The sequence below is a fragment of the Girardinichthys multiradiatus genome, chromosome 19, assembly GCF_021462225.1.
Source record: "Girardinichthys multiradiatus isolate DD_20200921_A chromosome 19, DD_fGirMul_XY1, whole genome shotgun sequence".
Lineage (NCBI taxonomy): Eukaryota > Metazoa > Chordata > Actinopteri > Cyprinodontiformes > Goodeidae > Girardinichthys > Girardinichthys multiradiatus.
Window position 1 is genome coordinate 3,537,847 of NC_061811.1, and position 15,506 is coordinate 3,553,352.

The 15,506-nt window shown below is 42.4% G+C and overlaps 2 protein-coding genes across 5 annotated transcripts in view; one reads left to right on the forward strand and one right to left on the reverse strand.

The window, feature by feature from the left end:
• The first annotated feature begins 1,663 nt into the window (after positions 1–1,663).
• On the forward strand, positions 1,664–6,697 carry LOC124855123. 4 transcript variants are annotated; one of them, XM_047344690.1, is made up of 5 exons: positions 1,664–1,818; positions 3,217–3,266; positions 3,353–3,448; positions 5,511–5,603; positions 5,682–6,697. In XM_047344690.1, the coding sequence occupies exons 3-5, from the start codon at positions 3,377–3,379 to the stop codon at positions 6,285–6,287; spliced, it is 771 nt and encodes a 256-aa protein (XP_047200646.1). In that variant the 5' UTR covers positions 1,664–1,818; positions 3,217–3,266; positions 3,353–3,376; the 3' UTR covers positions 6,288–6,697. The 4 variants fall into 4 exon arrangements, with proteins under 4 accessions (XP_047200646.1, XP_047200645.1, XP_047200647.1 ...); XM_047344689.1 differs by having other exon boundaries at positions 3,356–3,448; XM_047344691.1 differs by having other exon boundaries at positions 3,377–3,448.
• Positions 6,698–11,484: 4,787 nt separating this feature from the next.
• The window catches only part of dync1h1 (dynein, cytoplasmic 1, heavy chain 1), a 38,794-nt gene continuing 34,772 nt past the window's right edge, over positions 11,485–15,506 (reverse strand). The window contains exons 73-78 of the mRNA XM_047393251.1: positions 13,733–13,941; positions 12,853–13,006; positions 12,612–12,754; positions 12,353–12,521; positions 11,980–12,104; positions 11,485–11,895 (exon numbers count right to left, since the gene is read on the reverse strand). Of these exons, the coding sequence (XP_047249207.1) occupies positions 11,767–11,895; positions 11,980–12,104; positions 12,353–12,521; positions 12,612–12,754; positions 12,853–13,006; positions 13,733–13,941 (929 nt within the window). The 3' untranslated portion in view covers positions 11,485–11,766. The remainder of the gene's footprint in view (positions 11,896–11,979; positions 12,105–12,352; positions 12,522–12,611; positions 12,755–12,852; positions 13,007–13,732; positions 13,942–15,506) is intronic.

Below are 15,506 nucleotides of genomic sequence, written 5' to 3' on the forward strand. Positions count from 1 at the left end.
AACTAGAATTTAAAGACACTATCCAGTAGTGTATTTTTACCTAATAAATGTACTCTTTCATAAAAAAAGAAACATTGAAGAGCATTGATTTACCCTGCAGAATTTCACAGGACACACCGTTTTTAAAACAGCATATGCAAAAACAGTACGGCATCATTTACTAACATGTGCAATTAGTTCAGAAGCGCAAAATAACCCGCTGTCTAGTTAACACGTTTCATGAATATGCAGCACCCTACTGAACTCAGTGCAAAGTTGTCCAATTCTGGGAGAAGTTGATGCAAAAATGTTTACTGAAAACGTGCAGTGTGCGCCACCAAAGCTGCAAATAATTGCGGTCATTGTTTGTCTGTCAGTGTTTTGTGTGTCCCGAAGGCAGCTGCAATCCACAGCAGCACTGCGCACAGATGGCAGGCATGATCGCTCCTGCATCGCTGTGTGTCCTCAGGTTTGGCTTCAGCTCCATCAGAGCTGCGAGAAGAGACAGAAACAACACAGAGAAGCAGAGTGAACACAGCATGATGGGAAGCGTAGTTGATCTTAAGTCAGAGCCAAGCTGAATCCTCGGTTGATAACTGTGTTAAATATGCATCACAAGTGTACATATTATCCATCCCTACTGATTTATTTATTTATATTATAAGGACACTTTTTGTGTCCTTTCTTTTGTATATATATTTTTTTTAATTTGCCCTACTATGCTGGGTGTGCACAAGTCTGCTCTCCGTCAGAGCCTCCATCCCGATCTGATCTTTTAGATCTGGAGCAGATTCAGCAGAGCAGCAGTGGATCTGTCTGCTATGGGAAAACGCACAGCTCCGCTGATCCTCCGGCTCCTGGATGGGGTGCAGGAGAAACAGTGACCCGATCCGGAAGCTGCGCTGCGTCATTACGCATGGTCCAGCAGCTGTTTTTTTTTTTTTTTTTTCCCCTTCTGTTCTGTTCTGTTCTTCTGGACTGTTGCAGTTTGTTAATCTTGGTTGTCACTATTCACAGCAGCAAGTCTGTCACCTCAGCCTCCGCCCTGACGAGTTTATTTCTCCTTTCCTTAAACAGATGTTTGTGGTCCTGGGCGTGAAAACTTTTTTTTTTCAGCACTGCCAAGAGATAGTAGGTAAAATACATAAATGCAGACTGAAAATGGCACCTTTTAAAGAGGAAGCAGGGTTCTGGACTTAAGTCCCCAATGTATCAAGACCCTAAAAACGCAGCTTAAGTACACAGCAACAACGCCACACCCCGATGGCCCCCCGACGGCCCCCGACCTCTAAAATGAATCCGGTGCCGCTGGTGGGTACCCGGAAAAAGAGAAAAAGTCGGTTATGAAACGAGAATATGGCAGCTGGCTGTGTCTATTTAATGAACTTGTATTTATCTCCACACTGTTTAATAACTAAAACAGACATAATTTAATTTAAAAGCAATTTTTAAGGATCGGGACAATGTGCGTATATGTTTTTGCGTAATTATTCAGTCTCTAAATAATCTCTATAATTAATTTTATTTTCGTAATTTTCCCCATAATTAGACTTTACAAACCTCAGCTATAAGTAAAATAAATCTTACATTAAAGCTTTCCTACGGTTCCAGCATTATGTTTTATTTTGAAATAAAACTTTAACCGGACGTTTGAATCGCAGCAAATCTTTCTTTACTCAGCTCTGTCCAAATGTTGCTGCTTATAAATCACAGACACCTGTTACACCTGATTTAGTCTGCAGCGCGTTTCCATTAATTCACCATAATATTCATCACCGACATGAAGCAGTTTTTCTGATGTCATGACCTGCAGGACAGGACAGCAGAGATCACTTCCAGGTATGCAGATCAAAATCACCACAGGCACTTTATTATATATATATCATTTTATATGATAAAACTTAAATATTAGGAAATATTTTTGTTAAATATACAAACTATACTACCAGTCAAAAGTTTGGAGTCGCTTATTGAATGATTTGCCTTGTTATTCCCACCTCTGGGAGCTCCTTCCTGACTGCTGGAAAACCATCTCAGGTGATAACCTCATGGAGTGCAAAGGGTAGCTAGTTTCTTTTGTTTCATGGCTTTAATGTCTTCACTGTGTTTCTACTAAGTGAAAAGTAGCCTAATAAAAATTAGAAAAGCCACTGGATGAGAAAGTTTTGATTGGTGGTATAGGTAGAAGTGACTTACTCAATGTCATGCAGGTCCTTCTCAGTGAATTGAAATATCATCTAAAATTTTATGTATTTCAATAATTAAATTCAAACAGTGAAACTGTTAATTTGTGTGAATTTGGATGATTCTGACTCACAGCTAGAAAAAAAAATCAGTTTCTTTAAAAAAAACAGAATTTTCCATCAGACTAATTTAGAAACCGGCAGTTAATCCAGAACTGTGCTCTTAATGAACTTGACCCCCATGTTCTGTGCTGTATCTGCACTCAGTACTTGGTCTGGGCTCCTTTTGCATGAATTACTGCATCATTGCAGCATTGCATGGAGGCTATCAGCCTGTGGTTCTGCTGAGGTGTTCAGGAAGCCCAGGTGGATTTAATAGCAGCCTTCAGGTCATCTTCATTGTTGGTTTTGGTGTCGCTCATCTTCCTCTTGGCAATAGCCCATAGATTCTCTAATGATGCCATTGAATCATGTGTGGTCGCTACCAAGTCATGGGTAAAATCAGCATCTCCTTGTGATTTTGTGAGCAGAGGGAAGCTCTAAAATGTTCTATCACATGGCTGTGTTGACTGTGGACTGGAGAAAACCCAGTAGACCAGAACCAGCAGTTGACAAGGCACCCTAAATCATCACTGTGGAAACTTGACACTGGACTTTAAGAGGCCTGGATTCTGTGTCTTTCCACTCTTCCTTTGAGACTTTGGGACATTGGTTTCCAAATTAAATGCAAACTTTATTTTCATCTGAAAAGAGAACTTTGGACGACTGAGCAACAGTCCGGTTCTTTTTCTCCACAGCCCAGTTAAGACCTTTCTGACGTTCTCTCTGGTTCATGTGTTTCAGCACGAGTGTTTTAGCCTGGTCCTGGACTTGGACCTTTTTCCACCGCACATTTTTCTTCCACACTTATGGTTTGGGTTTTTGAATAGAATTCCTGAAAAACATTTTTCAGTGATGTTCTAATTTATCAAGATTCTCATGTATGCATTTAAAAGTCAGATATGAGTTTGGTGAATTCTTAAAATCTATGACTTCATTTCTCTCTCCTGTCCAGACCTCCGCGACGTACCAAACCCGATGGATCAGCTAACTTTGAGTTGCATGGTAAGACGAAGAAGGTCTTGTTCACTTTGTTTTCTTATCAGGTGAACATTTCATTGATTTGGTGACATGAAATGTTCTTTCTCCTGCTGTGACGTTCACGTGGACGGGAGATGTGTAAGATGGAGTCCAGCACAGATTCAGACTCGGAGATCAGTCCGAGGTGGTCGGACACCAGCACTCTGGTATTCCTTCTGTTATTAAATGTAGCACAATAAGAAGTTTATAGTTTTTTAGAACATGCAGGTCTAATCAGACATTTACATAATATTAACATTGTTCATAATATTATGATGTATCTGAACTGTCCTTTTCAAGGTTGGAGTGATTATCCAACTTTACAGAACCCGGTGGGCAATTTGGATTGCATATCCAACAGGGTTGAGGTCCATGCTTTGCCTGCTTCATCAAGTCCAAACCTGGTTTGGATGTTTCAGATCATTGTCCTGTTAAAACAACCAATTGTGTCCACCAAAGAAAGGAAGTTGGTCATGATGTTCAGGAGCAACCCAGGAACCACCAAGGCTTTAAGCCAGTTATGTCCTGGAAGGTGCTGGAACCTCAGTGTCAGTCTGCAGAGTGAAGCCGGCTGAACATCAGCATGGACTGAACGGGAGCCTTCCAAGAAAGAACCCCAGCTCAAAAACCAGCTCCTTCAATCTCAAATTAAATGTTCAGCTGCTCGCAGGAACAAGTTAACATTCCTGTGGAGAAACATTTATGATCTCTTTCATTGCTGTGGAGGGATTCTGACACACTTTTTGTTTCTGCTGAATGGTTTTAATTCAGCCACATTGGAGGATTTTCTGGCTTGAACGGCCTGTTTAAGGGCACGCCGCAGCAACTCAGTTGGATTAAATTCTCACTTTTTCTGGGCCACTGCAAAACCTTCATTTTGTTGTTCTGAGATATTTGGAAGTGGACTTGGTGTTGTGTTTTGGTTCATTGTCTTGGTGCAGAACCTAAATGTGTTTGAGCATCAAGTCACCAACTAATGGTCGGACATTCTTCTTCAGGATTTTATACTTGAGAGCAAAGTTCCTGGTTTCTTTTTAATTACTACACGTCCTCCTGGTCCTGAAGCAGCCAAGAAGCCACTGATCATCATACTACCACCACCGTGTTTGTAGGGATGATTGTCTTTCTCTGAAATGTTGTTAGGTTTACAACAGATGTAACGGGGTGCACACCTCACAGAAAGGTCCACTTTTGTCTTGTTGGTCCACAGAATATTTTCCCCAAAAGTCTAGATCAGTCTGGCTGCACGGTGGCGCACGGTGGTGCAGTTGGTAGCACTGTTGCCTTGCAGCAAGAAGGTCCTGGGTTCGATTCCCGACCGGGGGTCTTTCTGCATGGAGTTTGCATGTTCTCCCCGTGCATGCGTGGGTTCTCACCGGGTACTCCGGCTTCCTCCCACAGTCCAAAGACATGCCTGTTAGGTTAATTGGTAACTCTAAATTGCCCTTAGGTGTATGAATGAGTGTGTGCATGGTTGCTTGTGTGTTGCCCTGCGATGGACTGGCGATCTGTCCAGGGTGTACCCTGCCTCTCGCCCATAGACTGCTGGAGATAGGCACCAGCTTCCCTGCGACCCACTATGGAATAAGCGGTAGAAAATGACTGACTGACTGAAGTCTAGATCATTAAGGTGTTTTTGGGTAAATGTGAGACTGACCTTTTTTAGTTTTGGGTCAGCAGTGGTTCTGGTCTTGGAACTCTTAAACTTTTTGCCCAGTGTCTCTTTCTTATTGTTGAATCATGACCTCTGACCTTAACTGAGGCAGTGAGGCCTGCAGAACTTTAGATGTTGTTCTGGGTTTTTCTGTGACCTGGATGGGTTTACAATGCTTGGTTCTCTCAGTGGTTCTGGAGTCCCACAGCCTTAGAAACGGCTTTGTAAGCCTTTCCAGACTGATGGAAGTCTGTGACCTTCTTTGAAACAGGTGGTTTCTTTGAGATTTACTAAGGGACCCCATAGTGGGATGTGGAGTATGTATATATGAGCATCTATGTACAATGTTCTACCTTTTGTGGACTAGAGAAAACCACTGAGTTAAAACGTGTCTACAATCGTTTTTAAAACTTATTGAAGCTTTGTTGAATAATCATTACACCCAGGAAAAGAAATCTGTCTAAAATCATACAGATGATGGGAGTATGTAAACGTTTGGCTGTTGCTGTTCAGATGGCATCGTCTAGCCTACCTGTGAAGGTCATAGTGACAGAATCTCTGCTTGTTGTGAGCAGGGATGTGTGAGCAGTGCACCAGAAAGCAGAACCTCACGCCGGGCAGTGTCATTAACATACAAGTCTGCAGGAAGACATGCCGGCTGTTCCTTGGTAAGCATCCTCTTATCCAGTCACATCTGCTGCAAAAGCATCCTACTGACTCATGAGCGGGTGGTCTTGGTTTTACAGTTTTTGGACCCATACGATGGGAGCTCAGAGGATTCTGATGAGTCAAACGGTGGTACCAGCAGGCAAATGAGGAACCACCACGGTAAAGGAGGCGGAGGAGGAGACAGCCTCTCTGGCCAGAGAAGGCAGCTGTTTCTTCACCACTCTGCCTCTTTAACAGTCAGCGAAATGGTGACAAACAGCATGAGGGACTCTTCAATACATCATCAGTCTGTAGTTCACAAAGACGCCAACGAAGTTCAGATGAAATATGGAAGTGATTCTGAGCTGTGGGACTGTGGACTTGCCAGTGAGGTGAAAGAATGCAAGAGGACTCCAGAAGGAGGTGTCAGCTATTCAACAAAGGACATCCATGCCATGGATGTAGAGGTGCAGCTTGATGACTCGGGGTTGGACGGAACAAGATCTCCTACATGTGGCACAACCAGACTTCACACCTTAGAGGACAGGAGCTCATCTCAGATTCTGAGCAGCTGCTTGGAGAGATCCCTCAGACCTCTCTGCAAGAGGAAAGCGTTTCCTCCTGGAGCAGAATTAGTGGAGGCAGAGCCAAGAAAGAGACGATGTGTCAAAAACATGGAGGACGAACAAGAAGGAGCAGGATAAACAATGTTGGAAGCTTCTGGTCACTGCTGATAAATGCCAAAGACTCGTTCTGAAACGCAGGCTGTCTACTTGTGTATTCTGGTTTATTCAAACCTGTTATGATTTCCCAGGAACATTGAGGTTTTTATTTCTTCTAAAGGATTTCTCATAAAGTTTGAGTTCCTCCTGATGTTAAAATGCACTCGGTTGTTAAAGCTTGGAGGAATTTTATTCATAATTTGGTAAGAGATTAAACTTCTGAAGCTTTATTTCATTCATATTGAGCAGATATGAATTGATATTCTCCAGCAAGTGTTAATAACTTGAGCTTTTATGTTGTCTTGCAGTAAAACTAAACGTTTACATTTCATGGAGTCCTTTACAGCAGAAAATATGAAACGGCTCAACTAACAATTAAAAGGTTCAACTGAGTCGAGTCTTTGTCCTGATTGTTTCTGCATTTTACCATTTGTGGTGCGTTCCTGGTGCAAGAACAGAGGTCTGGTGTTCCTTCAAGGTTCTCTACAGGATGGAACCAGATTAAGAAACCATCGCTTATAGTTTTTCCTATCTGGATCACTGTAGAGTCCAGTTTGGCAGGCTACTTTGGAGAGGACTGCTACACATGAAATCTTTTCATTTCTCCACCATGCCTCAGAGTGGGCATGAGGCTCTTTCCCAACATTCATGCGATGCCTCACAGCAGACCCATTGAATTTGTTGCTGAAAAGCTCGATCCTAGTCTCCTGACCAAAGGTCTCGGATCCAGTTAAAGTCCCGTAGTTTGAGCGTGGCGCTGGGGCAGCGGTAGAGCACACACCCTGTGTACAGCCTTCTGCCCTCAACGTGGCTATCTCTTGGTTCGAGTCCTGGCCCTGGCGACCTGGGCTGCATGTCTTCCACCTCTAGTCACCCCATTTCCTGTCTACTTTCAAAGAAAAAATGCAAATAAAGGTCTCTAGTGCTGCAAAAGTGAAAAAAGTCCCAGTATTTTAAACTTCATATATTCATGTTTGTGACAGAAAAGACCTTATTCCTCACATGCTTCGTAATCTTGTTAAAGAAAATTCAAAATCCTACAACCAGAGGTGTGTAGAGTAGCCCGAAATTGTTCTTGAGTAAGAGTGGCATTACCCCAAAATATTACTGAAGTAAAAAAAAGTAATGTGCAGTAATACTACTACAAGTACATTTTTGTGAGTAAATGTAGCCAGTTATTACCCCCCTCTGCTACAGGTAGGTAGGGCCTGGGGAATCTCAGCATCCCTGAATTTAGGGTTAACTTAGATTTGTCATAACTTGCTTTATGAATCAGAACTGGGCCCTGCAACAAGACGACCCAAAACTTACCAGTAAATCTAACAAGGACTGAGAATTAAAAAAATAGACCTGGGCCTAGTCAAAGCCCAGACTGTGGGAAACGGGAACATCCTAGAAACTCATCATACTGTAAATAACTATAAAAAAGCTTCTGTTATATTTATTTTAAGGATCTGTTGCTGTTTACAAATAATTTTGTTTCTAATTTTTAACATCGGGTGTATTTCCTCCTCTTAAATGTGCTCAGATTTAAGGTTTCATTTGCCTAAAACTACAAGATGATGTTGCTGCAGTATTTGAAGTTTTTCTTTAAATTCGTCCATACCTGGGGGGTAAACAGGTCTGGATGAGGATGGTTGGATAAACCTGCCTTCGTCTCTGTATGCTGAACCCGACCTGAACTCTTTGCTGTTTGATGCAGCATCAGGACAGCGATGAAGATATTATCTCCACATAAATCTTGAATTATTAATCTGTCATCTTGTCTGGAGGATGACAACTTGGTGAGAAACATCCAGAGGTTGGAGGAGCTGATTTCATCCAACCAGTCCGGCGTCCATCGTCTGATATTGATAAACAGACCAAGTCATTTACATAATAGTAAAGCAATGTTTTATTAAAGCAATGCTTAAAACTATCCAGATCAAAGTGGAAAACCTTCATTTATTGAGATCAATCTACACAACTGAAAAAAATAAAGTGAACACTTAAATAACACAATATAACTCCAAGTAAATCAAACTTCTGTGAAATCAAACTGTCCACTTAGGAAGCAACACTGATTGACAATTAATTTCACATGATGTTGTACAAATGGAAAAGACAACAGGAGGAAATCTTTGGTGATTATCAAGACACTCAATAAAGGAGTGGTTCTGCAGGTGGGGACCACAGACCACTTCTCAGTACCGAAGCTTTCTGGCTGATGTTTTGGTCACTTTTGAATGTTGGTGGTGCTTTCACACTCGTGGTAGCATGAGATGGACTCTACAACCCACACAAGTGGCTCAGGTAGTGCAGCTCATCCAGGATGGCACATCAATGTGAGCTGTGGCAAGAAGGTTTGCTGTGTCTGTCAGCGTAGTGTCCAGAACCTGGAGGCGCTACCAGGAGACAGACCAGTACACCAGGAGATGTGGAGGAGGCTGTAGGAGGGCAACAACCCAGCAGCAGGACCTCTACCTCCACCTTTGTGCAAGGAGGAACAGGAGGATCACTGCCAGAGCCCTGCAAAATGACCTCCAGCAGGCCACAAATGTGCATGTGTCTGCACAAACAGTTAGAAACCGACTCCATGAGGATGGCATGAGGGCCTGATGTCCACAAATGGGGGTTGTGCTCACAACCCAACACCGTGGAGGACGCTTGGCATTTGCCAGAGAATACCAGGATTGGCAAATTCACCACTGGACCCCTGTGTTCTTCACAGATGAAAGCAGGTTCACACTGAGAACATGTGACAGACGTGACAGAGCATGACCGGTTTGGCAGTGGGTCAGTAATGGTGTGGGGTGGCATTTCTTTCCATGAGCTCACCAGAAGTAGCCTGACTGCCATTAGGTACCGAGATGAGATCCTCAGACCCCTTGTGAGACCATATGCTGGTGCGGTTGGCTCTGGGTTCCTCCTAATGCAGGACAATGATAGACCTCATGTGGCTGGAGTGTGTCAGCAGTTCCTGCAAGATGAAGACATTGAAGCTATGGACTGGCCCGCCCGTTTCCCAGACCTGAATCCAATTGATTACATCTGGGACATCATGTCTCGCTCCATCCACCAACGTCACGTTGCACCACAGACTGTCCAGGAGTTGGATGCTTTAGTCCAGGTCTGGGAGGAGATCCCTCAGGAGACCATCCACCGTCTCATCAGGAGCATGTCCAGACGTTGTAGGGAGGTCATACAGGACATTGTTTTAAGGACATTACATCAAAGTTGGATCAGCCTCCAGTGTGTTTTTCCACTTTCTGTCAGGATGTGACATTTTGGACTTTTTTTGTGGTTTTGTGTTTTGTTTTACTAGATGTTTCTTGTTTGAGGGTTTGTATTCATGTTTATTGCTTTCTGTGTTCTGACAATTCTGGTTTCCTTTTGCCTCCCAGTCGGTTCTCCTCTCATTATTTTCCTCGTTTAGTTATTAATTACTCAGTTTTTGTCCCCTTTACATTCATTGACCCTCTTAGCTCTGTTTCTTCTATTTATCTTTATTCTCCAGTCCCTCCTTTTATAGGTTAGCTTTAGTTACTGTTTACTTTTATTCTAGTCTTCATTTCTTCTTGTTTCATTCTCAGTTTGTTCTATCAGTGTTTACTTTTGTATTCAAGGTTTCTTTATGGTCTCCTTTTGCTTAGGCTTTAGGTTCTTGTTATTTTTCTGTTCCTTCCAGTTCCTCTGTTTCCTTTACCTCTTGGTTATTCTAGATTTCTTATGTTTTGGTTATTTTATCTTAGTCTATTGTTCTGCTTAGGTCTATGTTTCTCTTTATTGGTTAATCAGTTCCACCTGTCTCCTTGCCACACCTGTTCTGCATCTTTTGATTATCTGTCCTTTGTTCTCCTCTCACGTCTCCCTGGATATTAGTTGGTCTGTGCACTGTGTTCCCTGCTGGTTCCTCTGTTCATTCACACTCTGTTCTGCCCGCTCGCTACACCAGGACTTATTTCTGTGTTTGCTTCGTTCCTGCAAGGAGTACACATGTAAGTTTTGGATTCACTCATGTTTGTACCTGCAGTGTTTTCATTTTGTTTTTTGGAATCCTTTGAATAAAGCTGAAGACAGTTTTGAAATGCTGCATCCAAGCCCTTGTCTGCATTTTGGTCCACACCAAAACCCCATCGAGACACTTTCATTTTGTGTGTGACTCCAAATCCAGGCCTCCATTGGTTAATAAATAGATTTTTGTGTGATTTTGTTGTCAGAACATTTAACTTTGTACAGAACAAAGTATTTAATGAGAATATTTCATTCATTCAGATCTAGGATGTGTTATTTGAGTGTTCCTTTTATTATTTTGAGCAGTGTAAGTTAATAGGTGTTACTAAGCACATTGACTGATTGGTGAGTAAAATCAGTTTCATCCCAGATAAGTTTTCTAACCCAGTAGTCTTTGACATCATGAGAACAAGAAATCTTGTAACAAGATGCTTTCTAATTCTTGTATTATTCTAGCACTGCTAGATGTTTAAATTTGATGCAGTTAATATCTGATCTTCAACAGCTGGTATTAGTTTTTCCATGGAACTGTTACAACCCTCCCTCTCAAGCACAAAGCTGCAATATTTGTAATAATTATTTACAACAATTTAGCTTCACAAAAAGGGCACCAACACATTCTTTATGAATTATAATTATGCAAGTGTTTCAAATGAAAATAGTTTAGTGGAAAACATGAATTCTTCTCATGTTGCTGCCAGCAGCTGTATCATTCTGCTCTTGAATGTTGAGGCCTGCAAACAAAAGGTTTTCAACATTCATCTTCCTGACAGACAAATGTTAGAGCTGGATGAAGCGTCCAGAGGTTTTAACAGCATATAAAAGGTGATGCAGCATCTGGGTTATAGAAATGAAGATGGAAAACCTTCCATTAAATTTCTATTTAATTTTCAGTCTGGGAATAGTAGAGCAAGAAATATTAAAGCTTGAAAATGTCACAAAATTGTGTCTAGCTCATTAACTTTAGTCGATTACGATGTGTTTTATTCATGAGATCATGACAAATGAAAAAATAGTTATTCTACATCCAGGTTGAATGACAACAGGTCTTTCTCAGAAAGACAGACCTGCTGGATTTTACTTTATTTGTAAAACAAGAAATAAAATTAAGACCCATTTTAGCTCTGGGCTTAAAATTCCTTCAAAGACTGACAGCTAATTTATAAGAAAACATGACAACAGCAGCTTCTTCAAGCGGTTTTATTCAATCTAAGAACATCCTCTCTAAAATGTTTCCAATCTTTTTCCAAAATTCATTTCCTTCCTATTTTACCTTCTGACGACATCCTCTTCACCTTCAGTCACTTCCCCAGAACCCAACGAACGAAGCCTTACTGCCCCACAAACATTTCTAAAGGTTAATACTGGAATGCAACACACCACTAAGAGCTGTAAATGAGTAATTAAGTGATTAAATGCACCAAAATGGTTTTTCAAAACTTTAGGAGACAGGAATGACTCGATGCAATTATTCGGTGCACAGGATGGCGACGCCACGCTCATAGAAGCTATGAGGATCCTCTTTGGTGGCGATGTCGAAGTCGACAGTGAAGATGAGATCTGTTCTGGTGAAGTTCAGGTATACGGGTAGGGTGACCTGCAGGAGGAGGACAGGAAGCTCAACGTGAGAAGCTTTGATCCAGTGGACCTGACTGTGTTGGTTGATATGTGCTGATCATACCATGTGTCTCTTCTCGGCGCTGCTTTGTTTGACCCAGCGGAGCTGAGTGAGGGGCAGCTCAGTGGAGATGGAGGTGGACAGAGACAGCTTGTTGTTGGAGCAGATGGCTCCCTGCAGTTTCAGACCTGGATGGGACACATTGAAGCTAATTTTACTTTCCTATTCAATCTAACATATTCCATTTTAAAATCCTGTTCCAGACCCAAATCTATTTTCAATCAAATTCTGAAACATTAATGTTGAAATTTCTCGTGCAGCAGACAGACTTTCTTATCTCCATGTTGAACAAATCATGAAACATTCAGATGTGTTGAAGGGCTGTTGCACAGTTCGTTTGGCAGCTAATTCACTCCAGTGTCAGGTTTCATCAGACCTTTAATGCCGAAGCTGCAGGCATCCAGAGTAGCACCCTGAGCCGTGGTGACGTTGACCTCCAGAAACAGCTCTTCCAGCGACCAGCTGTTGGCTTGCGCCACATACTGGCGAGTGGCGGTAATGTAGGCCTCTGGCACAAACAGGCTGCCCAGGCACACATGAATGTTCTAGAGGAAGCAGAAGAACAGAAAATAGCCCAAAACCTCAAACAGCCACCTCTCTTTCAGAGCTTGTTTTAATTTGTACACCAATGGTACCTTCAGCTCCTTTGCACCACCGCCGGCAGCTGCCTGGGAGATCTGCTGCAGCTGTTTGATTCGCTCGCTGAAGTCCGACACCCACTGAATCACCGTCATGGAGACTGGGACTGTGTACCGGCACCAGCTGCGAGGGAGGATTCCTACGGGAAAACATGAACAGATTTACACCACAGACAACGCTCTGATGTTCTGTTTTACTGGATCCAACTTCAACTGTTAACAAATCAGAGATAAAGACCTTTAACCAGGTCACTGATGAGTGTGCGCAGGTAGTTGGTCTGTTTCTTTTTTCCTTCACAAACTTGCACCACGTCAGACAGATTCTGACGGACCTCCTGGAGCATCTTGCCGCCCATCTTCACCTCACGCTCGAAGAAACGGAACAGCGGGTCCTGGTGGGACCGTTCAGACAAAGAAAGTTAAAGCAAATGCAGAAGTGCTTGCTGAATTTGATCATATTATAACCAAAGCCTTCAGTGGACTTTAGAAAACAACAACAATTTGTGTTTCCTGTTCACCACAAGCCATGAGAAGACACAGCAAACATGTAGAAGGTGCTCTGCTCTTAAGAAAACCTAAACTGTTTTCTTGGTCGCCCTGAAAACAAGAAAGCATGGTGGTGGATGTATCATGCTGTGGAAATGCTTTTCTTCAGCAGGGACAGGGTTGATGGGAAGATTGATGGAGCTAAATCCAAGACAATCATGGTAGAAAACCTGTTAGAGGCTGGAGAAGACCTGAGACTGAGATGGAGGTTCAGCTTCCAGCTGGATAACCAGCCTTAACATCCAGCCAGAGATACTATGGAATGGTTTATATCCAGCCAGATTTACATGTTAGAATGGCCTAGTCAAAGCCCAGAACTGAATCCCACAGGGATTGCTCTCCATCTGATCTAACAGATGGTAGACATACCCCATAACTGCAGAGAAAGGTAAGCCCTATGATATAATAAAATCTGTGGATGTACCAAGAGAAAATGTGGTAAACATATTTTATTCCAAAACATGTTTCAGTTTATCTGGTTTAAACTGCTTTTTTGCACAGTAGGAATGCTTGAGAATGCAAGAAGGTGAACGTATCCACCATCTTTCCAGTTCTTTGTCTTCTGGCCTTACCTTGATGTTCTCCACTGTGCGTTTTAGTGGATTAACCATTTGGGGCATAAGCTGCAGCCAATTGCAGGCGGTGGTGTGGAGGGTCCTCATCCAGGCTGGCTGAGTGTCGGAGGTGGACGAAGTGCGCTCCTTCTTCTCGGTCTCATAGGCGAGGTCATCCTCATCCTCCAACATCTGCATTTTCAGCATCTTACCCATCATGTCAGTGCCTGTGCAGCCCAGCAGAGGGAGGGAAGGAGGGAGGTGGAAGACAGGACCATGGGTGGGGGGGACAGGAAATTATGTTTTGGAACAGAAAACCAAAATGGTGTCCCTCAAGCGTTTGGTTAGTTATAAAGGGAGTTGTGTCAAACTGAAATAAGGAGATCAAACAACAAAAACACTCAGGTTCAGAAACACTCAACACCTCAGCCAAGTGGTTAAAATGAGCCGATTTCTCAACGACTGGATCTGTTGAAAGAAAAATGAATGCTTGCAACAGGAAGAGGGAGAAACCTGGGGGTGGATACAGGCATGAAGGAAAGGGAAGCTCATCGTCTAAAGGGAGGGATGGTTCTGAAGCTGTGGGGGGCCTATCTGACGAGGCAGCAGGGTCATATGAGGGGGGAACTCAGGGATAAGTGGGGAGGTGCTGTTTAATGACCTAATCTGAGGGTGGGAGCCAAATATCATCTTAGCAAAGCAACAGGATGGCTGTGAAATACAGCTGCTGGAGGGTGAGGAGATGCACACCTGATCCTTCACAATCCAGTGGCGATGAGAGAGCTACGCTACTCTGGAGGCTACATTATACAGGAATGCCTCTAGATCATAGATAAAACCCCTGACTGAGCGAGATGAAGAGAAAGATGATAAATTAATAGAAAAACCACGTCTGATGTTAGTAGCTGCTGTAAACAGAGATCCATGACAAGCAGAAGCTGAAGTCCATGATGTCTTCTCACTGAATGAAGACAAACTGGTAAAATTAGGGCTGCCATGACTAGTAATCAGTCACCTATAATAGTAATAATAATAATAATAATAATAATATGCCCCATCAATAGCTCCTGTCAACGTAATTTTGAGGAGAATTTTCTGAAACGCTGTAACATTTACAGCTGTTGCTGATTAGGGTTTAGGTTTGTGAATTCTCCGCTGAGGTCAGAGCGACAGTTTAAAAAAACAAACATGGTGGATGAAGCCTCTGCTTCGCTGAGACGTGAAACGTTTATCGTTTCTAAAGGCTGATGTGGTCATTAGTATCAACGTCCTTCTGGGTAACGGATGACCGGTGTAACGGCGGTCCGAAGAGACGACACCCAGGGTCTGTCTGCTTCCTGTTCCCCTGGAGAAGGTTTATGGAAACGTTTATCTCTGAAGTGTCAATTTCACTCCATCACGTTTAAATCAGCCAACTGTGCAGATGATTGTTAGATCTAAATAAATCAAATTCAAACCAGAAAAGCCTATAATTCCTAAATAATCCGTACAGTCTGTATTATAAGTATAGGAAAATCTTTCCCTTTGAGCTCCACTCATGACCAAACTGAATAAATAAAATGAATGAAAAATAAATGATATTTGTTTCCACTCTGGAGGGCCACTTTATGTATACATTTCACAATTTCAATGGCGAATTATTGTGTTATTTTCTAATATGCAGTAAATGCAGTTGCTTGTTAAAAATAAATAAAATTGATTTTCTTTCTGAAAATGAATGGTTTATATTAATAAAACAAGTCAATTAATTGAGGACAAAAGTTCATGGCAGCCCTAATTAAAAGACTAGGAA

What these genes read in the sequence shown, in the direction of transcription:
- LOC124855123 (XM_047344691.1), top strand. Translation starts at nt 1,782, where the DNA reads ATGACCTGCAGGACAGGACAGCAGAGATCACTTCCAG. An exon ending in AGCTAACTTTGAGTTGCATG is followed by an intron (nt 3,267 to 3,376) that starts GTAAGACGAAGA and finishes CGTGGACGGGAG; the next exon opens with ATGTGTAAGATGGAGTCCAG. An exon ending in GACATGCCGGCTGTTCCTTG is followed by an intron (nt 5,604 to 5,681) that starts GTAAGCATCCTC and finishes TTGGTTTTACAG; the next exon opens with TTTTTGGACCCATACGATGG.